The sequence below is a fragment of the Bubalus kerabau genome, chromosome 8, assembly GCF_029407905.1.
Source record: "Bubalus kerabau isolate K-KA32 ecotype Philippines breed swamp buffalo chromosome 8, PCC_UOA_SB_1v2, whole genome shotgun sequence".
Lineage (NCBI taxonomy): Eukaryota > Metazoa > Chordata > Mammalia > Artiodactyla > Bovidae > Bubalus > Bubalus kerabau.
The window spans coordinates 96,155,958-96,181,669 of record NC_073631.1 but is presented as its reverse complement, the minus strand read 5'-3'; the positions used below and the strand labels follow the sequence as shown (position 1 = coordinate 96,181,669).

At 56.3% G+C, this 25,712-nt stretch overlaps 2 protein-coding genes, 1 long non-coding RNA gene and 1 pseudogene across 7 annotated transcripts in view; 2 read left to right on the top strand and 2 right to left on the bottom strand.

Annotated features, from left to right (window-relative positions):
* The window catches only part of KCP (kielin cysteine rich BMP regulator), a 29,417-nt gene extending 16,448 nt beyond the window's left edge, over positions 1-12,969 (top strand). The window contains exons 22-40 of the mRNA XM_055590868.1: positions 575-751; positions 1,429-1,514; positions 1,768-1,858; positions 1,986-2,068; positions 2,138-2,231; positions 4,228-4,401; positions 4,669-4,751; positions 5,349-5,469; positions 7,841-7,920; positions 8,108-8,207; positions 8,717-8,805; positions 9,110-9,212; positions 9,310-9,452; positions 9,714-9,886; positions 9,970-10,081; positions 10,173-10,274; positions 11,504-11,668; positions 12,097-12,403; positions 12,548-12,969. Coding sequence (XP_055446843.1) covers positions 575-751; positions 1,429-1,514; positions 1,768-1,858; positions 1,986-2,068; positions 2,138-2,231; positions 4,228-4,401; positions 4,669-4,751; positions 5,349-5,469; positions 7,841-7,920; positions 8,108-8,207; positions 8,717-8,805; positions 9,110-9,212; positions 9,310-9,452; positions 9,714-9,886; positions 9,970-10,081; positions 10,173-10,274; positions 11,504-11,668; positions 12,097-12,403; positions 12,548-12,816 — 2,552 coding nt within the window. The 3' untranslated portion in view covers positions 12,817-12,969. The remainder of the gene's footprint in view (positions 1-574; positions 752-1,428; positions 1,515-1,767; positions 1,859-1,985; positions 2,069-2,137; positions 2,232-4,227; positions 4,402-4,668; positions 4,752-5,348; positions 5,470-7,840; positions 7,921-8,107; positions 8,208-8,716; positions 8,806-9,109; positions 9,213-9,309; positions 9,453-9,713; positions 9,887-9,969; positions 10,082-10,172; positions 10,275-11,503; positions 11,669-12,096; positions 12,404-12,547) is intronic.
* Positions 12,970-15,417: 2,448 nt separating this feature from the next.
* LOC129659477 (2-iminobutanoate/2-iminopropanoate deaminase-like) lies at positions 15,418-16,286 on the bottom strand (annotated as a pseudogene).
* Positions 16,287-16,323: 37 nt separating this feature from the next.
* SPMIP1 (sperm microtubule inner protein 1) lies at positions 16,324-25,704 on the bottom strand. 5 transcript variants are annotated; one of them, XR_008718085.1, is made up of 3 exons: positions 21,467-22,904; positions 20,663-20,793; positions 16,324-20,562 (listed from the first exon to the last, which is right to left on the bottom strand). XR_008718085.1 is itself a non-coding variant. In XM_055590866.1 (2 exons), the coding sequence occupies exons 1-2, from the start codon at positions 25,303-25,305 to the stop codon at positions 23,196-23,198; spliced, it is 531 nt and encodes a 176-aa protein (XP_055446841.1). In that variant the 5' UTR covers positions 25,306-25,704; the 3' UTR covers positions 23,141-23,195. The 5 variants fall into 5 exon arrangements, 1 of the variants encoding a protein (XP_055446841.1); XR_008718086.1 differs by adding an exon at positions 23,791-25,021 and having other exon boundaries at positions 16,326-20,562; positions 20,663-23,305; XR_008718084.1 differs by lacking the exons at positions 20,663-20,793; positions 21,467-22,904 and adding an exon at positions 24,329-25,704 and having other exon boundaries at positions 16,324-19,570.
* Positions 22,677-23,935, top strand: LOC129659480 (uncharacterized). The gene is made up of 3 exons (XR_008718088.1): positions 22,677-22,813; positions 22,897-23,147; positions 23,804-23,935. It is a non-coding gene; the product is annotated as an uncharacterized LOC129659480 (long non-coding RNA).
* Positions 25,705-25,712: the final 8 nt, after the last annotated feature.

Here is a 25,712-nt window from a genome sequence, read left to right as displayed (position 1 = left end):
AGAATACTGGAGTGGGTTGCCATTTCCTTTTCCAGGGGATCTTCCTAACCCAGAGATCAAACCCAGGTCTCCTGCGCTGCAGGCAGATTCTTTACCATCTGAGCCACGAGGGAATCCCCTTTACTGCCTTCAGTTCAGTCACTCAGTCATGTCCAACTCTTTGTAACCCCATGGACTGCAGCACACCAGACTTGCCTGTCCATCACCAACTCCCGGAGCTTTCTCAAACTCATGTCCATAGAGTCAGTGATGCCATCCAATTTACTGCCCTGGTATGGATCAAAGATATTTATTATGATAAGAAAAAAATCCCTGGACTAAATTCTAGGTGGATTTTCCCTATAGACTGGACAAGGGGCTTCTTTGCAGACCAAAGGGGAGAAAGTCTGTCCTTTGGCCAGTCCATCCACCCCCCTGCGCACCCCGCCTCCACTGCCAGCACTTAGCCCTGCCCTTTGCCCCCAGGTGCCCTTTGAGCCCTTGAACTCAGGCCAGGTCCAAGCTCAGAGTCAGACGACCGGTCTCCTCTCTGATTTCCACTCCTCCACCTTGGCCTCCCTGTCCTCTCTTGAAGGCTGTGAGTATCTGGGGGAGTCCTACCTGAGCGGCCAGGAGTTCCCAGATCCCCGCGAGCCCTGCAACCTGTGTACCTGCCTCGGAGGCTTCGTGACCTGCGGCCGCCGGCCCTGTGAGCCCCTGGGCTGCAGCCACCCACTCACCCGAGCTGGGCACTGCTGCCCGACCTGCCAGGGTAGACCTGCCCTCCCACTGCCCCTGTCAGTGGGTCTGGTCCCTGTCACCCTCCCCTGAGACAGCCTCGCAGCAAGCCCACACCCTGGATTCTCCTCGGGTTCCTCACCCCATTCTCAGCCTCCTCTGGGTCTCTGCTGTCACCTCACGCTGACTGTCGTACTCACCAAATACGCAGAAGGTCTGTGTGGCCAGACCTTCACGTTCTTCGGCTGTCACCCTGCCTCCCTCAAACATGTCACGAGGCTCGAAGCCGTTCAGTGATTCCCACAGCCCTTGAGTCACCCAACACGCCCAGCACCTTCCTTCCCTCCTGGCTTCCTTCATCCACCCTCCCAAGCCCAGCCCACCTCTCACCTTCATTTCCAGGTGCCCCTCCCTCACATCCGCCTCCCACCCCGGCCTGTGGTCTGCGATCTTACTCTCTGTCCTCCCCTGCTTCACGCACACAAGTCTCTCCACCGTGGTCTGGCCAAAGTCTTTCCTCCCATCCCTCCCCTTCCCAGCCATTCACCTCTCCCTTTCGGACTGTAGCTAAGCTTTGGTAGAGGACCCCAGGCCCGGCTGTGGTGTGTGGCCCGGTGTGTGTGTGTGTGTGTGTGTGTGTGTGTGTGTGAGTGGGTGGGTGGAAGGCTCCGCTGATTGCAGCCCCTTCCACTGCGTTCCCTTTTCTGCCAGGATGCCTCTATCATGGGGTCACTGCTGCCCCTGGAGAGACCCTTCCTGACCCACTAGACCCCGCCTGCTCGCTCTGCACCTGCCAGGTGAGGTGGTCCTCTGGGGGCTTGGGAACCCTTCATCCCTTGATCCTCCTCTCTGGCAAGAAAAAAGGTTATTCCTCCTCCTGGGCTGCACTCTGCCTGTGACATCCACTGGGAGCAGGATTGGGTTCAGGTCTCCCGGGGCCGGGGCAGGGGGTCAGTACGGGTACCCCCCACGGCAGGGCCATGTGCAGCCCTGTTTGAGGGTGTGATGACACGGGGGTTGGGATGTGGCCGGGCGACCTCTCTCCCCCAGGAAGGCTCCATGCGCTGCCGGAAGAAGCCGTGTCCTCCAGCTCTCTGCCCTCGCCCCTCTTCAGGACCCTGCTTCTGCCCCGTTTGCCACAGTGAGCACACACGCCTGCCCCCACGCGCTTCTCTGCCCCTCCTCCCTCCCTCTCTGCCAGGCCTGAGGTGGGACTGGGCAAGGTGGCTCGACCCTGCAGCCTCACCCAGGACACGTGTCGCCCACAGGCTGCCTCTCTCAGGGCCAGGAGTACCAGGACGGGGAGGAGTTCGAGGGGCCCACAGGCAGCTGTGAGCGCTGTCTCTGTCAGGTGTGGCAGGGAGGTGCCCGAGGGGCTGGGGGCAGGGGGAGCAAGCCACTGAGCCTGCCTCTCCCACAGGCCGGCCAGGTCAGCTGTGTGCGGCAGCGCTGCCCGCCCCTGTCCTGCCCGCTCCAGGTCACGGAGCTGGGGAGCTGCTGTCCTCGCTGCAGAGGTGTGCCAGGCTGATGGGGGCTGCCCCCTTGTTTCCGTTGCTGGGTCCCGTATCCCTCCATCTGCCCCACCGCCCTCCCCTCAGCTGTCCTCCAGCCTTTCCACCTCCCTGTCCACCCTTCTGGCCTGCCCACACCTCAGGACTTGAGCTCTCACCATGCCCACCTTCATCTCTTCCTTTCTGTTCCTGCCCCTGGCCTGCCCAGCCCATTTCTCCTTCTAGACTCTTACTGGAATCTCCTCAAAGCTATCCTGTTCCTAACCACACCCCATTCATATCGGTTCAGTTCAGTTCAGTCGCTCAGTTGTGTCCGACTCTTTGCGACCCCATGAACCACAGCACACCAGGCCTCCCTGTCCATCACCAACTCCCAGAGTTTACTCAGACTCGTGTTCATTGAGTCAGTGATGCCATCCAGCCATCTCATCCTCTGTTGTCCCCTTCTCCTCCTGCCTTCAATCTTTCCTGGCATCAGTGTCTTTTCAAATGAGTCAGTTAGTTGCATCAGGTGGCCAAAGTGTTGGAGTTTCAGCTTCAGCATCAATCCTTCCAATGAATATTCAGGACTGATTTCCAGGCTGTCACTGTTTCCATTTCCCCATCTATTTGCCATGAAGTGATGGGATCAGATGCCATGATCTTAGTTTTCTGAATGTTGAGTTTTAAGCCAACTTTTTCACTCTCCTCTTTCACTTTCATCAAGAGGCTCTTTAGTTCTTCTTTGCTTTCTGCCATAAGGGTGGTGTCATCTGCATCTGAGGTTGTTGATATTTCTCCCAGGAATCTAGATTCTAGCTTGTGCTTCATCCAGTCTAGCATTTCTCATGATGTACTCTGCATACAAGTTAAATAAGCAGGGTGACAATATACAGCCTTGATGTACTCCTTTCCCAATTTGGAACCAGTTTGTTGTTCCATGTCCTTCTAACTGTTGCTTCTTGACCTGCATACAGATTTCTCAGGAGGCAGGTCAGGTGGTCTGGTATTCCCGTCTCTTTAAGAATTTTCCAGTTTGTTGTGATCCACACAGTCAAAGGCTGTGGTTCATAATGGTACTCATGATAGTTAACATTTGTTGAGTACATACCATGTGCCAGACCCTGAGTTAGGCACTTTATACACACCATCTTATCAGGTAGGTATTATGATTAATTATTTCCATTTTACAGGTGAGAAAACTGAGGTACAGAGAGTTAACATAACTTACCTGTGGTCACTTAGCAAGTAGGTGGCAGAGTCAAGATTTGTATCTAGGCTGCCTGGTCCTAGAATAGGGGTCTTTTTTAGCCTATGAAGAAGACCCTAACCCCATACACTGCCCCAAATGGTATAAGAACCATGAGTATCTGCTTAGCCTGGGAGGTAGGCAGGACAGAACAAACCTCCATTTAATGGGTAAGGAAATTGAGGCTTGGAGAGATGGAGTTACCTTGGGCACATGACTAGTGATGGAACGTTTCATTCATCCCGTGCATGCCTACTAAGTCGCTTCAGTCCTGTCCGACTCTTTGCAACCCCATGGATTGTAGCCTGCGAGGCTCCTCTGTCCATGGGATTCTCCAGGCACAGATACTGGAGTGGGTTGCCATTTCCTCCTCCGAGAGATCTTCCAGACCCAGGGATCCACGCTGTGCCTCTTGTGTCTCCCGTGTTGGCAGGCAGGCTCTTTACCTCTAGTGTCACGTGTATGTATCGCCCTCCTGCCGCAGGCCCGGTACTGCTGCTGGTGCTGGGCTGTGACGGGCAGCGCTTGCTGCCTGGCTTGGGGTCTAGCAAGCAAGCAGAAACAGGATTAGAACCTGGGTGTTCTGACCCTGACCCGGTGTCTTTCCCCTCCAGCACACACAGGGGTTCTGTCCCAGCTTCCTACTCCAGCCCTGAAGAAGCCCCTCCTGGTTACCCACATGCCCAACTGACTATGCAGAGTGGGGCAGGGGGTCGGGGCAGACATGCAGAACCCAGACTCAGAGCTCACCCCTGCCCACCTTGGACACAGGCTGCCTGTTTCATGGGGAGGAGCACCCCGAAGGCAGTAGCTGGAAGCCCCCTGACAGCCCCTGCTCCTCCTGCACGTGTCACGAGGGTGTCATCACCTGTGCCCGCATCCAGTGTGTCACCTCCTGTGCCCAGCCCCACCAGGGGCCCAGTGACTGCTGCCCTCGGTGCTCTGGTATGCCCTCGATGCCCGGGGAGGGGTGAGGCGGGGGGTGGCAAGGAGGCAGAGCCAGTCAGCATCTCCCTGCCATTGCCCTGGGCTGGGTGGCCCCCGTTCTTATACACACTCCAATCTCTGAGGTTGGGGGGTCCAAGGGGCAGAGAACCCCCACCCCCGGCATGGCGGCCAGTCTGAAAGTTCCCTGGTTCTGTTCTACTCTTACCCCACCCCACCCGTACCCCTCCTACCCCCCCACCCCCCCAACCTTCACCCTCCAACAAGACTGTGAGCATGAGGGTCGGAAGTATGAGCCAGGAGAGAGCTTCCAGCCCGGTGCAGACCCCTGCGAAGTCTGTGTCTGTGAGGTAGGGGAGGGCACCGTGGAGGGGCAGCCTGGACACTGTGGGGAGCAGGCACTGTGGGGTCAGGGACAGGCGTGTGTCCCTGAGGCCAGGGAGTGAGGCAGAGGCTCCGGGTGAAGGGCCAACAGGGCCAGGAAGTCTGGGGTTGTGGGGCAGGCAGTGTGTAGGCCCATCCGGCTGGAGTGGAGGGTGGTGTGGGTAGAAATCTGGGGGGAGGCACCTGGGAAGTGGTTGGGGACCCTATCGGGGGAAGTCTGTTTGAAAGCACGGTGAGCCAATGGAAGGGTTTTGAGCAGGCAAATGATGTCATGGATCAGGAGATTAGGCAGTGGGACTGGGGAGGGAAGATGCCCTGAGCTTGCAGAAGGCTCAAAGGTCACACAAAGGCTCATGCCCAAGTGACTACAGGAGCAGGCACCCCATAGGTCACCTCTGAGGATTGGGGCGGGGGGTGAGGGGCAAGTCTGGGGAGAGGTTGAATCTCTCTGCAGACGGGAGTCTGACCTGCACAAGGCAGACAAGAGGTGCCTGGAGTCCAGGGGAAAGGGGGCGGCTCTTGGCTTCCGTGGCCCGGACCCCACCCTCTGCTCTCTCGTCCAGCTGCAGCCCGAGGGGACACCCAGCCTGCGCTGTCACCGGCGGCAGTGTCCCCACCTGGCGGGCTGCCCCACCAGCCAGCTCCTGACCCCAGGCCCACAGCAGTGCTGCCCGACCTGTGCCGGTGAGTCCCCGGGCTGGGGGAGGCCAAGAGGGCAGGGCTGCCATCCCCCAGAGTGACACCAGAAGGGCCAGCCAGCTCTCCTCCACAGTCCCAGCCCCTTCCTCAGTCCAGTGGGTTGTTCTAGAAGCCCACACCCTAGCCAGTGAGATCTGTACGGCCCTAAGGGGAAACCAGGGAAACTAATTGTTGCTGGGAGAAATATCAATAACCTCAGATACACAGGTGACACCACCCTTATGGCAAAAAGTGAAGAGGAACTAAAGAGCCTCTTGGTGAAAGTGAAAGAGGAGAGTGAAAAAGTTGGCTTAAAACTCAACATTCAAAAAACTAAGATCATGGCATCTGGTCCCATCACTTCATGGCATATAGATGGGAAAACAATGGAAACAGTGACAGACTTTATTTTCTTGGGTTCCAAAATCACTGCAGATGGTAACTGCAGTGATGAAATTAAAAGACGCTTGCTCCTTAGAAGAAAAGCTATGACAAACCTAGATAACATATTAAAAAGCAGAGACATTATTTTGCCAACAAAGGTCTGTCTAGTCAAAGTTATGGTTTTTCCAGTAGCCATGTATGGATGTAAGAGTTAGACTATAAAGAAAAGCTGAGTGTCGAAAAATTGATGCTTTTGAACTGTGGTGTTGGAGAAGACTCTTGAGAGTCCCTTGGGCTGCAAGGAGATCCAACCAGTCAATCCTAAAGGAAATCAATCATGAATATTCATTGGAAGGACTGAATGAAGGAAGAAGCTGAAGCTGAAGCTCCAATACTTTGGCCACCTGATTCGAAGAACTGACTCATTGGAAAAGATGCTAATGCTGGGGAAGATTGAAGGCAGGAGGAGAAGGGGAAAACAGAGGATGAGATGGTTGGATGGCATCACAGACTCGATGGACATGAGTTTGAGCAAGCTCTGGGAGTTGGTAAAGGACAGGGAGGCCTGGAGTGCTGCAGTCCATGGGGTCACAAAGAGTCAGACGCAACTGAGTGACTGAACTGAACTGAGCTGAAGCCTGCCACCTCTTGTCCAGCAGGTGGTGCTACAGGTTTGCAGTTGTGCAGGCTGCTGGCTTGTTGAGGGCAGGGATCTTAGGACCAGAGGGGCACTGGGTGGTCCAGCTACAGAGGTGGGGAGAGCTATCCTTACCAACACCTGCTAGAATGTGCTGTAGGGGGAGAGAAAAATAATTATACTTATTAAGCACCTACTGTATGCCACGTACTGCTGCTGTTGTTCAGTCACTCAGTCATGTCTGACTATCTGTGACCCCATGGACTGCAGCACGCCAGGCTTCCCTGTCCTTCACCATTTCCCAGAGCTTGCTCAAACTCATGCGCATTGAGTCAGTGATGCCCATCAGCCATCTCGTTCTCTGTCGTCCCCTTCTCCTTCTGCCATCAATCTTTCCCAGCATCAGGGTCTTTATTAATGAGTCAGCTCTTCAGATCAGGTGGCCAAAGTATTGGAGGTTCAGTTTCAGCATCAGTCCTTCCAATGAACACCCAGGACTGATCTCCTTTAGGATGGACTGGTTGGATCTCCTTGCAGCCCAAGGGACTCTCAAGAGTCTTCTCCAACACCACAGTTCAAAAGCATCAGCCTTTAAGGTGCTCAGCCTTCTTTATAGTCCAACTCTCGCATCCACACATGACTACTGGAAAAAACCTAGCTTTGACTAGATAGACCTTTGTTGGCAAAGTAATATCTCTGCTTTTTAATATGCTGTCTAGGTTTGTCATAGCTTTTCTTCCAAGGAGCAAGCATCTTTTAATTTCATGGCTGCAGTCACCATCTGCAGTGATTTTGGAACCTAAGAAAATTTAAAGTCCGTCACTATTTCCATTCTTATTAAGCACCTACTGTATGCCACGCACTGTACTTGGTGCTTTTAATAAACAGTTTCACATTTAATTCTCACAGTTACCCAGTGACGAGGAATTTTACAGATGAAGAAATTGAAGTTCAGAGAAATTGATTAATTTGCCAAAAATGGCACAGGCTCTGAGTGCTGGAGCCAGGATTGGACCTGGGGTACCTGGCTCATTGTGCTTCCTTCCAGACAAAATGAACAGAAGTGGGAGGGGCAGGCCAGGCAGCCCCATGGTCCTTAGTGACCTCAGGCTGAGGAAGCCACACTTTGTCCATTTCCAGGCCCCCCATCCTAGCAGAGTTCCTTGTCAAAAGTCCAAACTTTTCTTGGCTGAAACAAAAGGAAATAGGATTTATCTTCCCTGGAGTGACGGTGTTAGGGCTATAAGTATATCCTGGGCTCAAGAAATCCTGGGGCACAGTAAGGGCGCAGGCAGTCAACGGGGCTTTCGTCCCTGCTCCCCCAGCATCTCCCATACTGCATTCTTGTCTTCACAGAGGTGCTGAGCCACTGCACAGAGCACCTGCTGGGGTCTGAGTTGACCCCACCAGACCCCTGCTACAGCTGCCAGTGCCAGGTGAGCCCTCTTTCCTTGGGGGCTCCTCCAGCCCCCTCTTTTTCCTCCTCTGTAGCTGTGACTCCTCTCTTTAGCATCTCCAGGCTTCCCAATCACACCAGCCCACTTATCCTGAATGTCACATTCCACCTAAGCCCTGTGCCTTCCCTGCGGTTTCTTCCTGTGCTGTTCCTATGCCCTTCCATAGGACCTGACTTGGCTCTGCATTCACCGGGCCTGTCCTGAGCTCAGCTGTCCCCTGCCTGAACGCTACATACCCCCTGGGAGCTGCTGCCCCGTGTGCCAGGGTTCGTGCCCAGTTTTGTTCTGCATCCTCAGGACATGAGCCGGGTGGGAGACAGGAGGCATGGTCTATGGGCCAAGTGGGCAACCTGGGGTGTGGACTCCGAATGCAGGCTTTGTTTTTTTATAGAAACAGAGGGCTGTTCGTTAGAGGAGGGACCCGTGAAGTGGAGGGAGGCAGGGAATGGAGCCTGGATTCTCCAGGGCCAGCCAGAGGCTTGTCAGGGGGCTCAGGGACCCCAGGCCCACTTAGCAGGGCATCGCACTGCTGAGCTGGCAGTCAGACCAGAGAAAGTTCCAGCCTCTGGCTCTTTCAGTATCCTGGACGCTCTGGATATCCTGGGCGCTGGCGTAAGGTCTGCCATTTAGTCGGCCATGGTGCTGCTGGTTGAAGAAATTAACACCCTTAGGGTACTAATTAGATGGGGTGGGCACTGCCCTGCCCTGGGCCTTCAGGGTGAGCTCATGCAGCCAGAATGACAGTGCTTCCCCATCCCCATTTCTTTGTCCTCAGAATGTGTGGTGGAGGCTGAGGGCCGGACAGTGGCGGATGGAGAGAGCTGGCGGGACCCCAGCAACGCCTGTGTCACGTGCACCTGCCGTGTGAGCTGGGGGAGGGGGGTGGGGGGTGGAGGACCTTATAGACAAAAGTGAAGGGCCTCAGGACACTGGACCAGAGAACATGGGGTCTTCCAGGTAATTAGAAAAAGGCGCCCCCTCTGAGTGAGAGGGCAGAGGTACCCCTGTGTGAGGACAAGCAGCTGAAGGTGATTTCACCCCCTACTTGATCATGAAGTGGGTGCCCTTGTAGGAGAAGGGTTGCTTGCCTAGTCCCTGATGCAGAAGTGTGAGGTCAGGGACTCCAAACCCTATCGGAAGTCCCTAGAGCAATGACATTTGTCTTCAGCGGGGCCATGTGGAGTGCCGCCTGGAGGAGTGCCAGGCGCTCACCTGCCCTCGCGGATGGGCGAAGGTGCGGGAGGCTGGCAGGTGCTGTGAGAGATGCCAAGGTGCGGGCCAGGGCCATGGGGCTGGGGGTCGGGGGCGCGGAGCGAGACCCAACGCGAGGGACGGGCATCTGACTCTCGCCACTTCCCGTCCCCTCAGCCCCCGCCCCGTCGTGCGCGCACCAGGGCCGGCAGGTGGCCTCCGGGGAGCGCTGGGACGTGGATGCCTGCACCAACTGCTCTTGCGTGTCAGGCACCGTGCGCTGCCAGAGCCAGCGCTGCCCGCCGCTCTCCTGTGGGCCCGTGAGTGCCAGGGTCTGGGGCGGTGGGATGGGTGGGCATGTGGCACAGCCCACCTGAATTGGAGCACCGGGGGAAGTAGGACACCGGGCTCGCCCGGGTCGTGCAGTGTCTGACATGGCCACGAGGTGGCGTCCTGACCTCCGCCAGCAGGAGCTCGGGAGCCCCGGAGCCTCCCTGGAGATGCTCGGTCCTCCGGGGAGGCTCAGCGCGGGGCCTGGCCGGGAGCGCGGCGTGTCTGACCGTGTGCGGGGCGGAGGCCAGGACGAGGCCCCCGCCCTGAGTCCCGGCAGCTGCTGTCCTCGCTGCCTGCCCCGGCCCGCTTCCTGCATGGCCTTCGGAGACCCTCATTACCGCACCTTCGACGGCCGCCTGCTGCATTTCCAGGGCAGTTGCAGCTACGTGCTGGCCAAGGACTGCCGTGGCGGGGACTTCAGGTGCGCCGCTCCCTCTGCCTTTCTCCCTGCCCGCCTCCCACACCCGGCCCTGCTGACCTCTGCACCCGGCCTCCCACCCGCAGCGTGCACGTGACCAACGATGACCGGGGCCGGAGCGGCGTGTCCTGGACCCAGGAGGTGGCTGTGCTGCTGGGAGACGTGGCCGTGCGGCTGCTGCAGGACAGGGCGGTCACGGTCAGTAGAGCCAAGGATCCGTGGGCCGGTCGGTCAGCGCTGTCCCCTTCTCTGTCCCGACCTCGCTCCTCCTCCCACGTCCCTTCTCCAGGTGGACGGGCGCCCTGTGGCCTTGCCCTTCCTGCAGGAACCGCTGTTCTATGTAGAGCTTCGGGGACGCACGGTGGTGCTGCACTCCCAGCCGGGGCTCCAGGTGCTGCCGGGGCCAGTGCGGGGAAGGGGGCGCCTGTTCTGTAGGAGGGGTAATACCAACTACCTGCCAGGCCATGGGGCCAAGGAGCTGAGAGAGTTCTGCGGGATTCTAGGGGGAAGAGGAATCAGGCCTAGAGAACTCCAGGTGTGATGAAAGGAGTTCTGAGCCTGGTTTCCAGCCGCTGATGTGCTGGGGCTCTTAGGCCATTACCTTAAGCCAGTCCTCTGAGTGAGTGAGTGAAGTTGCTCAGTCGTGTCCGACTCTTTGCGATCCCATGGACTGTAGCCTACCAGGCTCCTCCATCCGTGGAATTTTCCAGGCAAGAATACTGGAGTGGGTTGCCATTTCCTTCTCTAGGGGATCTTCCCTACCCAGGGATGGAACCTAGGTCTCCCACATTGCAGACAGACACTTTACCATCTGAGCCACCAGGGAAGCCAGTCCTCTGGGCCTCAGCTTTCCCATCCTTCAAGCAGGGGAAGCGGGGGGTGGGGGGGTGGGGGTGTGTGCAATGTCAACTACCCTCTCCTAGGTGGTTTCAGAGATTCCAATTCCCATGTCAAAGAGTAATTCACTCCCTTGCCTCCAGCCACAAGCACATTTGTAAGTATACAAAATATGGCTTATCTACACTTAGGATGGGGCTTCCCACTTGACACTAGTGGTGAAGAACGTGCCCGCCAATGCAGGAAACATAAAAGACGCAGGTTTGATCCCTGAGTTGGGAAGATCTCCTGGAGGAGGGTATAGCAACCCACTCCAGTATTCTTGCCTAGAGAATCCCATGGACAGAGGAGCCTGGTGGGCTATAGTCCATGGGGGTCGCACAAAGTCAGACATGACTGAAGCAACTTAGCACACACAAAAACTTAGGATACAGACTCTATTTGTGCTTTGTCCTCTGTAAGGCCTGAATGCCCGTGAGGGAGTGAATCTCTGGAAGTGGGTTGCATTTCACGGGGAAGCCTAGCTCAGGGATGATGACGGGAGAAGGTGCCCTCCTGAGGGAGCTGTGTTCACCTCTTCACGTCTTCTGTGTTTGCCCAGGGCTGACACCGCAGGTGCCTTCCTGGCCTTGGCCAGAGCAAGCCTCCCTTCCATGAGGCACTCCACCTGTCCTTTCTCCTCCCCTCCTGCAGGGGGCATGCTGACACACCATGGAGACGGGCCCTGGGCTTCCTGGGGCCCCTGGCTTTCTCCTGCTCTCCAGCCCCTGCCTCTCTGCACAGGTGCTTTGGGATGGGCGGTCCCAGGTGGAGGTGAGAGTGCCTGGCTCCTACTGGGGCCACATGTGTGGGCTCTGCGGCAACTTCAATGGGTTTGCCCAGGATGACCTGCGGGACCCTGAGGAACTGCTCCGGTCCACTGAGGCTGCGTTTGGGAATAGCTGGCAGGTGAGTTGCACAGAAGTGAGGGGTTGGGGGAGGCACAGTTGAGCCTGAGTCTCAGAGCAGCCCTCTGGTAAGGAAAGGGGGGGTTGGGCTTTGGGGCTTTCAGGAAGGTCTGGGCTCTTCTTGCTTGTTACAGTGCTTGGGGGGCGGGGGGCGCCTGTTGGAAGGGATCTCATCAACTGAATCCCCAAGGCCTACTTCATCACTCGCTGACTCTAAGTCTCGGACAAGACACTTAACTGCTCTGGGCCTTGATTTGATAATCTGTAAAATGGGGGAAAGGAAAAGTAGCTGATGCTTTCTTTGCTGTTCTTGTAAGGAAGTTTTTGAGACTACAACAAAACATTTGGTGCAAAGCTCTTGGAAGAACATAGCACACAAAAGTCAGCTGCCAGGCCGCTGACCTGATCAAGGCCGCCTTCCCCATCTAGGTCCCAGAGGGCCCAGGACCTGGTCGGCCCTGTTCCAAGGGCCGTGAGGTGGATCCATGCCGGGCAGCAGGGTACCGTGCCAGGCGTGAGGCCAACGCCCGGTGTGCGGTGCTGAAGTCCGCCCCGTTCAGTCACTGCCATGCTGTGGTGCCACCAGACCCCTTCTTTGCTGCCTGCGTGTATGACCTCTGTGCTTGTGGGCCCGGTTCCTCCTCTGACACCTGCCTCTGTGATGCCCTGGAAGCCTATGCTAGCCACTGTCGCCAGGCAGGGGTGACACCGGCCTGGCGGGGCCCCACACTCTGTGGTGAGGGGGTAGCGCCCAGTGCAAGCTGGGGAGGGGGTGACACGGAGGGCTCAAGTCTGGACAGGAAAGGTTAAGGGAGGGTCACGGGGTTGGGTGGGGAGCCTGGGGACTGGATGGTGACCCCTCCTTCCACTCTGCCCACAGTGGTGGGCTGCCCCCTGGACCGCGGCTTCGTGTTTGATGAGTGTGGCCCACCCTGTCCCCGCACCTGCTTCAACAAGCACGTCCCCCTGGGGGAGCTGGCAGCCCACTGCGTGCGGCCCTGCATCCCCGGCTGCCAGTGCCCAGCGGGCCTGGTGGAGCACGAGGCCCGCTGTATCTCACCCGAGGCCTGCCCCCCTGTCCTGCTCACTGGGGACCAGCTGCCCAGCACTCCACGCAACCCCAGCCAGGAGCCTCAGGGGCCAACCTGAGCCCGGACGACACTGACCGGGACTCATCTGGACATGAAGTTTCCTTTTGGCGAGCATCTCCTGCCCCACCTGGGTGCTGGGAGGCTGGGCGTGGCTCCCACAAAGACCCCAGCTGTGTTGCATCAGAAACAGTAAACTCAGGGTCCACCCTAAGGTTTCCTGGTGTGTATGTGTGCTTCCTCCTGGTGCTGGGGTGGCGGGGGAGCTGTTTGCAATGTGCGGTCCAGAGGTCAGTGTCCAAGAATTGGGGTGGTGGCAGCTATGGGGACTCAGACCCAGACCGTACACACTCCCTGAGCCTGCATCCCTGGGCTGCCCTGCCTGCCACACCCTGGGCTGCCTGGGAAACCCTGCCGTGGACAGGAGGAGGACCCAGGAGTCCCATCCCAGCCCTGTGCTTACATGTCGTAGGCACAGCCTGTGGCCCCTCTGCGGGGGCTTCTGTGGATCCTTGTGCAATCGTGCAGGGGCTGAGGAGCCCAGAGAAAGGACTCAGTCCCCACATCGCATCCCCTTTCCTCGTGGTTTTGGGGATATTGAGAGCTCAGGCACCCTGTGGGCCACTCTAAGATCTGGTGACACAGGGACCCCGCGCCTGGGGTGAGGAGTGGGAAAACAGTATGTACGTGATGACACGCAGACCCATGAGGGACTACACACACAGACCCTCAGAAGCCCGGAGAAGTCCACGCAGACCCATGAAGGACTACACACACAGGCCCTCAGAAGCCCGGAGAAGTCCACGCAGACCCATGAGGAACTACACACACAGACCCTCAGAAGCCCGGATAAATCCATGCAGACCCATGATGGACTACACACACAGACCCATGAGGGACTACACACACAGGCCCTCAGAAGCCCGGATAAATCCACGCAGACCCATGAGGGACTACACACACAGACCCTCAGAAGCCCGGATAAGTCCACGCAGACCCATGAGGGACTACACACACAGACCCTCAGAAGCCCGGAGAAGTCCACGCAGACCCATGAGGGACTACACACACAGACCCTCAGAAGCCCGGAGAAGTCCACGCAGACCCATGAGGGACTACACACACAGACCCTCAGAAGCCCGGAGAAGTCCATGCAGACCCATGAGGGACTACACACACAGACCTTCAGAAGCCCAGGTAAATCCACGCATGCACCCCGTGTGTGTTCGCAGCTACACCCACCCCTGATGGACATGAGGGCAGGGGACACGTGTGCAACTTTCAAAGACATCCTTATAGGGAAAAGAACCTGGAGTCTGAAATTGAAAAACAAAAAATCTTTTTTGACAAGAAAAGTCTCTTTTCAAAGAGAACTCTTAATTCTCTCTGCCACCTATCAGCTGTGTGATCTTGGTGTTTTAGGGACCTTAGCTAAACGATTGGGGTTGGGGGACTCAGTTCTCTTGGTGGGTCCCCCAGTATTCCAAGAGGGTTGAAGGGAGAGCCAGCTGAACTGAGACCCCGTGCCTGCTTGTTCAGCCCGCTTCTGCTGGGGCCCCTTTCAGGGAGCTGTTCCAAGACTCAGGCAGGCCAGGATACTCCTGACAGCAGGGGAAGATGACAGACCGTCTCATATGCCCTTTCTTCCCCCTTGTCGTAACTTACGCAGTGTCCTCACCCTTTTTATCTCCTGTGTTGCGGGAAATAAACAATGACCACAGACGGTTTGGAGCAAGCACTAGGGAAGTGCGTTACAGTTCACACTTGGGACCACATTTTCCTGGAGCCTGTTTCTTGGGCTGTGTGTCTCCAGATGAGGGAGACAGTGCCCTGTGTTAGTTAGGGCAGCTTACACTCTGGGGCCTGATCTTCTCATCTGTGGAATGGGGATGAAGATGATACCAGTTGCTTCACAGAGTTGCTTCAAGAAAGGATCACACATCCACAGCAGCATCTTGTGTCCTGGCGTGCAGTAAGCTGTTGGGAGCTGCTACCTGTCTGGGCATGTTGTTGTTCAGTCGCTAAGTCGTGTCTGACTCTTTGCGACCCCATGGACCGCAGTACACAAGGCTTCCCTATCCTTCACCATCTCCCAGAGTTTGCTCAAACTTATGTCCATTGAGTTGGTGATGCCGTCCAACCGTCCCATCTTCTGTTGTCTCCTTCTCCTCCTGCCTTCAATCTTTCCCAACATCAGGGTCTTTTCCAATGAGGTGGCTCTCCGCATCAGGTGGCCAAAGTATTGGGTATATGTCACATCTATAATGCAGTTGCAAGCTTCATATATACAGTTTTTTTTTAATCTACAAGCTACTTTATTTCCATTAGAAAAATATTATCTCTATAAAATTTGGTCCAGTTTCTTCTCCTTTACCTCTACCATTCAAACTTTAATTTTACTCAAGTAAAAGCAGAATCACATATTTGACATAACAAAATACTTCGCATCATTAAATTAAGAGTTTAATTGAATTAGGTGTGCTCATTCTTATTCTGCAAGAATAGTAACTCATCTTTCCTGCATGTTATTTCCTTCTACTTTTATTTTTCTGAGTTAAGTAAGGTATGTTTGTTTTCCCACACCCAGCAATACAAGTGTTATAGAAGTGTAATTTATAATAGTGGTAACTAGACTCATCATTAATCTTCAATTCATGTTCTGCTGCTGCTGCTAAGTCACTTCAGTCATGTCCAACTCTGTTTGACCCCATAGACGGCAGCCCACCAGGCTCCCCCATCCCTGGGATTCTCCAGGCAAGAACACTGGAGTGGGTTGCCATTTCCTTCTCCAACGCATGAAAGTGAAAAGTGAAAGGGAAGTCGCCCAGTCGTGTCCGACTCTTTGCGACCCCATGGACTGCAGCCCACCAGGCTCCTCTGTCCATGGGATTCTCCAGGCAAGAGTACTGGAGTGGGGTGCCATTGCCTTCTCCCCAGTTCATGTTCAGTTCCCCTTATTGTATGATATTTTCATAGTATTTCAACCTTACACTTTCCAACGTTCAGTTCCCCTTATTATATGGTATTTTCATAGTATTTCAACCTTACACTTTCCAACAAAGATTAAGCTATTAGTTAAAAAATATTATTAAAATTCCAGACTGAAGAACACTGGGCCCACTTAGAGTCATGCTATTGCGAGAGGTCTTTGCACAGCTATTGCTTTAATCTCAACACAGTCTCCTTTGGGCAAAGCAGCAACCTGGTAAGCAGCTCAAGCAGGAAAGCTACTCTGGAAATATTGTTTGTAGATGTTATTGACAGTATTGAAGTCATTTATGTCAGCCAGCAAAACAGTTGTTTTTACCACATTCGTGAAGTTGCAGCCTGCTGCTTTCAGAATTTCACCCATGTTTGTAAGAGCCTGTTTAGTGTCTTCTGCCACCCTTCCTGGCACAAGTTGTCCACTTGCAGGGTCCATGCCTAGGTGTCCTGAAATGTAAATGGTCCTGTCGACTAACACAGCCTGTGGGGACCAATGGCCACTGGGGCTTTCGCTGTGCTGATCACTTTTCTGATCAAAGATGACATGGCTAACTTTTTCCCTTGCTGCCCCTCGGAGACAACTATCCAGTATATGACTCTTGCTCATGCCTCTCGGGACTCCGTATATATAGTTGACATTTGAACAACATGAGTTTGAACTACACAGACACACTTATACTCACAGTTTTTTTCAGTAGTAAATACTACAGTACTCCACCATCCCGACAGGTTGAATCCTCAGATATAGAGGGCGGATTGTAAGTTATATATGGATTGTTGACTGCAGCAAGGGTCGGGGCTGCTAACCCCTGTGTTGTTTAAGCATCAACTGTATACACAAAGCAGATGTTCACGCGGGGCTGCAAACGAGCACCTGCACACACCTCTCTCTGTCAGAGTCACAGTCCTCACCCCACACTGCCACCCACGTGGCCAAGAAACCTGGATCCAAGTCAGGTCAGCGTCTCTATGAGACTTGGCTGAGGCCCAGGCCTGGCTCAGATGTCAGGGCCCTGCATTACTGAGCTCAGGAGCCTTTGTCTCCTTCTTCCCCCTGTCCCCAGCTCCTGGCCCTTCTCTTCTCCAGGAGCAGCAGGGAGTGGGGTGGGGGACACCCTCCCAGGCCCCCAATTCCATGGAGCAGGCAGCCACCCTGGGGGACCTAGGGCTCCCTTGTAGCCCCAAGCAGGCCTTGGCCCTGTACCAGCACCTCTTCCGGTACCCTGCAGGCCTAGACCAGCTCCAGGCTGCCCTGCGGCAGGTGAGGGCCACAGGGCACCGTCTCTGAGAGGGCAGGTCTCCGTGGGGTCTGATTCCACATTGCCTCCCCAGGTGCAAGAGGGCCGAGCCTGCCCTTCGGTCCTGGAACTGCCCACCGTGCTGCTGCAGATGGAGCGGAGCCAGCGGGCCCAGGAGCAGGTAGGGTCAGCCGGCCAGGGGGTACGGCAGAGGGCAGGGCGAGTGCCCCCTCACGTCCCAGCATCCCACCTTCCTGCAGCTCCTGTGGGATTTGGAGCTGCTGACCGGGGCAGGGCTGGGCCTCTTCTGGCCACCCTGGGCCCAGTTCTGTGGTCTGAGGGCCCAGGTCCAGCACGCACAGAACCAGCACAGCAAGCCCTACAGCAGGACCGATGACAACGCTGAGCGGCTGTCGAGTGGGGTGAGCTGGGGCTCGGCTGAGAGCTGGGGGTCAGTGAGATACTGGGGCACTTGCAGCGGTCGAGAAGTGGGAGGAACATGGGCTTTGGGTTCAAATCTCTGCTCTGATGCTTCTGTGGACCGGAAGCCTGTTTCCTTCCTCGGCTACAGGATGGGGAAGATAAGAGCTCTTTTCAGAGGGCTGCTGGGAGGCCCATTAACTCATCTGTGTAGAGGTTTAGCACCCTGCTGGACATACAGGACTGTTCCGGCCTGTTACTGTTCCGTAATGAACTGTCCTAGCCCAATCAACTGCATGGTGACTCCATGCCTTTAGCCATGGCTGCAGTGAGAGAGGAAAGCAGGGCTGATGGGGCCCCGAAGACAGAGGCGCTGATGCCCAGGTGCCCCTGAGATGGGACTCCGAGTAGCCCCAGCCCCGGGTCCCTCCCTCCAGGGCTGGTGGCCCTCCCCCTGGCCCGCCACCCCAGGAAGGACGGTGCTGTGGTGACTGGAACCAGGATGTGCCTCCCAGTCCTGGCTTGGCACCCCACTGCCTGAGACCCTTTGGGCAGGTTAGTAGCTGTAGCAGGAGTAGGTGTTAGTCATAACTATTGGGGAAGTATCCAGCAACCATTTTTGGCCAGGGCTACAGTCTCATCTGAAGGTTGGAGTGGGTAGGAGGGATCTGTCTCCAAGCTCCTTGACTTGGAGGGAAAGGGGAGGGGTCACACAAGGGCACAGAAGCCAGGAGATGGATCCCTGGGGGCTGTTTTAGAGGCTCCCTACCACACTGAGGGATGATGCCACGTGGGCTGGGGTACCCCCCCCCAATCCTTCCAGAATTCCAGGCTGTGCCCACCGCCCCAGACTGAGGACTCCCTGAGCCAGAACCATCAGCTCCTGGAGGGGTAAGTCTCCATGGAATTCCGTCCACTCCATGTTGCCACACAAAGTGACCAAACCCAGGACCCTTTGCCCTGTCGCCCTCCAGCACCCTGGCCAGTGACCCCTCCTCATGCCCCTAACTCCTCCTGGGGCTTTTACTCAGTTGAACCCACGTGGTTGCCCCACAGTCCCTGGAAAGGATAACCTCAAGTTCCAGCTCTTGGCATCCATTGGTGGGTGCAGAGGAGGGGGAGGGGAGGCTGCCATGGACTGAGTTTGGGTGATGGGGTGGGAAGACTCCTGCAGCCTGCTGTGGGTGGGAGTCCTATACCCCCCCAACCCCCCACGCAGCAGAACCAGAAGCAAGAGGTGTGCCTGAGGCAGTCCTTGCACTCCTGCAGGGGGCGGGCAGCGGACCCGCCATCAGCCCCGGATCTGAATGAAGCCAGCCTGGATGCAGACCCAAGGCAGGAGAGCCCTGGCTTGCCTGAGGAAGGGCCCACATCTGGTACTTTGACAGGAGGGGTTGGCAGCCAGGAGAACAGAAGCCCCTGGGTTAATTTCAGTGACATGGATGCTGAGCTTAGGTTGGGGCAAGCCGGGAAGCCATCGCCCCAAGTTCCAGGATTCTGGTTCATCCTCACCTATTCTTCCCCCCACCTATCTTTTTGTGGGGGTGCCAGGGCAACCAGGGACAAAAAGTAGGTTTTCTTTTTTAAAAAATAATTTTATTTATGTATGTATGTTTGGCTGTGCTGGGTCTTCATTGCTGCACAGGCTTTTCTCTAGTTGCAGTAAGAGGTTACTCTCAGCTGTGGTTCAGGCTTCTCATTGCAGAGGCTTCTCTTGTTTCAGAACACAGGCTTCAGTGGTTGCGGCCCTTGGGCTCCGTACTTGCTGCTCCCAGGCCCTAGAGCACAGGCTCAATAGTGGTGGCTCACAGGCTTGGTTGCTCCACCGCCTGTGCAATCTTCCCAGTTCAGGGATTGAACCCGCGTCTCCTGCCTTGGCAGGAGGATTCTTTACCACTGAGCCACCTGGGAAGCCCCAGGTTTTCTTTTCTATGCCAACTCCACCTGACTGGTGCCAGCCATCTCAGGCACTGTGTCCAGGAGGATCCTGAAGCTAAGCTGGGGCTCAAAGGAGAGAGTGCTGGGAATGGCTGTCTGTCCTCCCTGTCCTCCAGCGGGGACGGAACGGAATGGCAGCTCCAAGCTGCCACCCTCATGCCAGGCACTGGGGAAATACAGGGGACAAAAGAGACTTGGCTAGTCACTTGTCCTCATCTCTGAGGAGATCGCAGCCTAGTGAGAGAGTGTGACAATAAGCAGGTGATTAGAATTCATCAGGATGGATGCTGTGAGCCCTGGGTCTGTTCATTTAAATGAAACAGGCTCTCAAATGATTGGTTAAATAATAAGCCTAGCAAAGTCACAAGCTTTTCAATTGTGACATTGTGTATGGGCAAAAGAAGGAAAGTACAAATGATTATTTTCTGATTGACAGAAATTTTACAAGTATATTATCTCTTGGGACTACATCGGCGGAAGATATCTATTACATCATTATAACCAGTGAAATAAATGATCCAGTAAGACAACAGATCAGAATTACAGAGGGACAGGGTTGGAGGCTATTTTCACAGTTCATGGCAATAATTTCTGAAGGCTTGGGACTCGTACCAGATGTCTTTGTTCAAAACTCTTCCAAAGACAGATTTGTTTTCACAGAGAACATTCCCATTTGGTTACTGTTATGAATATTCACACATTCATGTTGCATAAAGATGGCATTTCTTGTGAGAGTTCTCAATTTAAGACCTTATGAAATCAGGTTCTTTTAAGTGGTTTTATGAATGCAAAATGATGCTCCTTCCTCCACAGCTGCAAAGGAGCAGCGACATTTCATCTCTTTTTTTAGATTCCTTTTGTTAATTATAAAGACTTGCAGTTTTTAGACTAGCCTCTGGCCTAAAATTCCACTTCTTGAATTTCATTTGATTTTGCCTTCCAGAAACCAAGAAAGAGCTAAAGAGGATTATCCTTAATAATAGAAAAGTCAGGCGCCTATTGTGGGGCTGGACAGGACTTCGTGTCTTTGCCACAAGAACAAAGTAGGGGTGTCCTTAAGAGGGACTGGTAACCCTGGCAGGCCGTCCCTTCCTGCTCCTGGGCTGCCTCTGGCAGTTTTGAGGAAGACGGTGTGTAGGTTCCTCCAAGGTGGTCCTTGGCTGGGAGGGTGAGGAAGATGGGGTCAGCTGTTGGCAGGCAACCCTGACAAGCAGACACACAGCAGGCTGTGTAAATAAAGGTGGGATGGTGAGCTGCGAAGGCCGTGCAGTTCCAACACCAGCCCTCAGGGTACCCTACCACCACCACTCGGTTCAGTCCCCTCACCTGCTGGGGACTCCCTGGGCTTCCTGGTTCCAGTTTAGGGGTGTGCGTGTGAGGGGCTGGGACATGAGCAGACATCTGTCTTTCTCCTTCAGGTTGCTTCCAAGAGCTGAACGCTACCACCAGCAGTAGCCCTGGAGAACCAGGAAACTCAGAGTTCAAGGTGAAAGGGTGAAGTTGCCTGGGCAAGACCCCTCTCAGATGGGGGATAGCAGAGGTGGGGTCTGACTGGGAGGAGACTGCTCGGGTGGGAAGCCCACAGCCAGGTGGAAGAAGGGGCCGTAGTTAAAGCACCTTTTAAACTACATAACATGGGTTTGGGGCTTCCCAGGCTATATAGTCCAGGAGGTTGCAGAGTCAGACGTGACTGAGTGACTAAGCACAGCACAGCACAACATTTACAAATTCAGGAGTCAGGGTAGGGGCCTAATGGAAGTAAGGCCCACTGGGGCCCTGGGGTCTCCAGGCTCCTCCTGGAGGGAGGATTCCCTCACAAACCTGGGACAAAGTGTTCTTCCTTCCTAGGACCTGGCCCAGAAGCCAGAGGGGAGCCAAGCAGAGCCCACGCCCCAGAGGCCCCATCAACTATCATCCAGAAGCCTACAGGAGAAAAAGCTGGCTCAGGGAGCCCCAGGACCCCCAGGGCTCCCCTCCCCGGGCCTGCCAGAACCCCAAGATCCCCTGGAGGGGCTGGGCTGGAGCTTGGGCCAGGAGAGAGCAGAACAGAAGAAACTGCTAAGGATTGAGATTCCTCACAGTCAGAGAGAGGGGGACCCTCAGGGTCAGGGTAAGAGAGAGAAGACAAACCAGTGTCCGAGCGGGGAGGCCACTCAGGCTCTGATGGAAGAGGTGTCTCAAGGTCAAAGGTGTGAGGGCCTCCAGGGTGAGCACAGAGGGGCGCCTCAAGGTCAAAGCCAAAGTCGCCTCAAATGCGGGAGAAAGGAGGCCCTCCCAGAGCCGAGTGCAGATTCTCCCCGGGGTTCGGAAGAGAAGATCGTCCAGTCTCCCGAGGGCAGAGACTGTATCCCACCTGCCTGGGAAGAAGCTCGGGGAGAGGGGCCCCGGGAGAAAGGCGGCTCCCCGGGGGACTTCTGCAGGTCCCTGGGGGAACGGATGGGGCAGCCTGGGGGAAGGGCGGGCACAGGGCCCCAGGGAAGGCCCACCCAGCTGATGCAGGTTAAGACCGATGGCCTGAGAGGAAACAGCGCACCGGCCCTGGGAGCGCAGGGGCCCCTCCGGGGAGGGTTGCGGGCTCCGCTTCCGCTCGCTGGGCCCCCGACTCGGCCACTGCTCCCAGGCCCAGGAGCGGTGATGCTAGCGGCCCCATGCACTGCGGGCTCCAGGCAGCGGGAACGGCCCGCTGCTCTCCCAGGGCACCTGGGCCCGCTGCGCGATCCACACTCGCTTCAAGGCCCAGGAGGAAGCCCTGGCCCCGCGGAGCAGGAGCTGGGCGGCTCCACGGGGCTTCCGGGCGCCTTCGGGAGACCGAGGGGTGCTGCGGAGGCCCCCAGAACCTCGAAGACCGCCTGGCCCGAGCCCCTGAGCAGAGACCGGGCGTCGGCGAGCGTGAGCGCCGCGCAGCAGGCGTCGGCTCTGCAGCGGCTGCTGGAGCTGAACCGCGAGGCCAGGCGCCGGCGGCAGCGGGACCGCGAGCAGCAGCGGCTCCGGGTGCGCGGCCGGGCCAGGCGGGCGGGGCCCAGAGGGGCGGCCTATGGGCCACTGACAGTCGACTCCTTCAGGTCCTGGAGCGCCTCCGCATCGCCAGGAACCGCCACTGCCGGGTGCACCCCCTGGAACCCCCACCGAGCCCAGCTCAGCTCCCACCACAGGCAAGACCCCTAGGAGAAGGCGGTGGGGCCACAACGACCCTGCAGGGGCGGGGGCCAGTGGCCGAGCTGGGCGCGACCTGGATCGCTTTGACTGGCGTCTATCCCGCACTTGGGATAACACCTGCGGAGCAGGCCGACCCTCCAGAGCACAGAGGGTGCTGCCCTCTGCTGGCCGCTTCGAGCCCGGGGGCCGGGAGGCACCGGCTGGCGCTCAGCGTTCCGTCCCGCCCCAGGAGGACGCGGCAGGGCGACGACGCGCCCTGCGGGAACAGCTGGAGCAAACGCACCGGGAAAGGACCGGGCGGCTGCGAGCCCTCGGGGCCAGGTGAGGGGACGGGCGGGGAGGCTTGTGGAGTGGTGGCGGTCACTTTTTCCTGACATCTGGAATGAAAGTCCACTCTTCCCCAGGAACACCCAGAACTTCCAGCAGCTACTGTGGCCCCCCGGCGCCGCGGAACCTGACGAGCATCGCTCACCCTTCTGAGGCCCCTCTAAGTCTCTGATGAATCCTCAAGGAGATGATTAAAGAGACGGGGGGTTAAGGGAAAAGCAAGAAGGCAACCGGCAGGTCAGAGGGAGTTTCAGAAAGGCCCAGAACGCAGCCTCAGCGCCTGGGAGAGCCAGACACAGACACACATGCAGCTTCGCCCCACCAGGAGGTGTGTTATTTCTTCTTCCCTCCCCTAAGCCCTCTGCCCTGCTCGAGGTCAGAGGGCCAAATCCCGGGGATCGAGTAGCGAGAAGGCCCCATTCTTGCGGAAGAAGGATTCAATGCGGCACATCTTGCAGGAGACCAGTTCTTGCTTCACTGGGGGGCCTGGGAAAAGATGTCAGAGGCCAGGAGTGGGTTCCTGGGAAAAGAATGGGCAGAGCAGAGGAGCCCTGCCTGCATAGCCCTATGAGTCTGCCTGTGTTGTATCCACTTTATAAGTGTGCAGAAATAAAAAGAAATGCTTCTGAGAAGCGGGAGTTACAGGGAAACAGGGAGCTGGCTGCCCGCCCATCCGGGTCAGCAGTGATCGCCAAATGCCAGTCAGCTGTGTGCCAGCACCCCCCCCCCTCCCCCAGCCTCGGAAGCCTTCACAGAGGCGGGTGGTGGGACTCCCAGCCGTGCTTGCTACAGGGACAGACAGAGCTGGACTTCTCTGGGGCAGACAGGGCTTCTTTCTACCTTCTGCTTTCATTTGGAAATTGTTCCCTTTCCTCTCCCTTTAGGGAGAGGAAATCCTGGGGCAAATCCTTGGGCCCTGGGGGGATTTTTTGTTAAGGCCAAATTTCAACTGTTTATCCTCAATCATCCACCTTTTCTGTGCAGGAACTGGAGAAAACACCTGACTGAGTAGTCTCACTTGAAATTCATGACCACAGCCAGCAAAGGAACTCTCATCAGGCAGCAAGCCCAGGACACTCCCTGGCATATTCTCTGTCCCACACCTTGACTCTTCAGCTCAAACTACACCACTGCCTTCGCTCCTCTCCCACCCAGCTGACGACTATGAGTCAATCCAGATGGACAGCCTTCTTGCCAATACCACGTCCTTACATATCACCGTGTTCCCCCCAACCCTGCACCTTCTCCCTGCGTGATCCAGCCTCTGGAGCAACCTGGGTGAGCCCACCCACTCTCAAGGCTTTAATTTAAAGAGCACCTATATTCTGATAACCCCCAAACCTGTGCCTTCAGCTCTGACCTCACTCCAGAGGGCCAAATCACCGACACCTCCAGCACAACATAGCAACGCTGACCTTCACACCCCCCGCACTCTCCCTACCCCCCCCACCCCCGCCACCCCCCAGTCTCCCCTGCTGTAGCTGCTTCAGTCAAACACCTGCGTGTTACCATTGCATTCTCTTCTTCTGTCATTCAAACCACCAGTAAGTTCCATTGAGTCTTCCTCCAAATCACATCCGGAATAGATTTCAGCTCAACTGCTAATCACTCTAGTCCAAGCCACTGTCATTTCTTGCCAGGATAACTCAACCATCTGCCAGAGTTTGTTCTTAACCCCGAATAGGCCACAACCTACAGAACAGTCAGGGTGATTTTTTTTTAAGTAAATCAGTATCATTCACCTGCTTAAAACTCGCCGTGGCTTCCCCTTAAACTTAGAATAAAACCCAACTCCTCCCCCTCGTCAGTTAGCTCACTCGGCCTTTAGGTCCTGAGAGAGGCCTTTCCTGACAATCCATCCTAAAGCGCCACACGCCCCTGCCTCCTCGCCCATCACGTCGTTTCATTCTGGAACTTGGCCCTCTCTTGCTCTTATGTTTCTCCACTAGAATGGATGCCCCCAAAAGGAGTGTCCATGTGTCTCGTGTGTCTAGTGCCAAGAGCGCTGCCTGGCTCGTGGCAGGTTCTCTGTGAGGTGGATAATTTCTGGGAGGTTGGGGCTCACCCAGCTGCCAGCCGTATGTGAAGTTGGTGGTGATGGGGAAGAGGTAGCGTTTCTCTGGCATGTCCAGTTTTCGGGTGCTGAGGTAGCGGTAGCGGCCCTGGAAGTTGTGGGAGATGCCTTCGTATAGCAGGGCCCGGGTGGCAGGCGGGACTGGGTACATTTCTGACTGAATAGGAGCCTCCAGGGCGGGGCTGGAGGCCCTGGAAGGAACTGCTTTGGGGGCGGGCGGGGGTGAGAGTGGAGCTTTGGGGGGCAGGGTTGGCAGCTTGAGCGGCAGGTGGGCTGCAGCCTTGGCCTTCTGCTTGGCCTTCACCAGGGACCCATACTTGTGGTGCCACTCGCAGCGCAACATCTTCTCCCTCAGGTATTCCTCCTTCCAGAAGTTCTGCCGCACCGTGTCCATGCTGAGCTGCCGAGACATGGTGGCAGAGGAAGGAGCAGGCACGGGGTGCCTGCCACCAAGGGGTGAGCACAGCAAGCAGAGTCCCTCTGACAGCAGGTGGCTGCCCAGGGACAGTCACTCGGCAACCGTGCCTCACCTCACACAGGGCCATGCCCTCAGCACGCTTCACCTGCCTTGCTTGCTGGGGCAGCCTCAGGCCAGGGCCCACTGGCTAAGAGCCTTGACCCCCAAACCTCTTGCCAGACTCAAGCTAAGTATCTCTGGCTTCCAGGTTTGCTGTGGTTCCTGCTTCTATCCCTTGAGGTCCCGACCCCTCCCAGCCAATACAGACTCAAGCGGGGGCACCAGGGGTCTGGACGCAAGCCTGCTTCCATTCCCCCTGCCAGAGCCGGTTACCTTTAATTCAGAAGACCGGGCTGGCACAA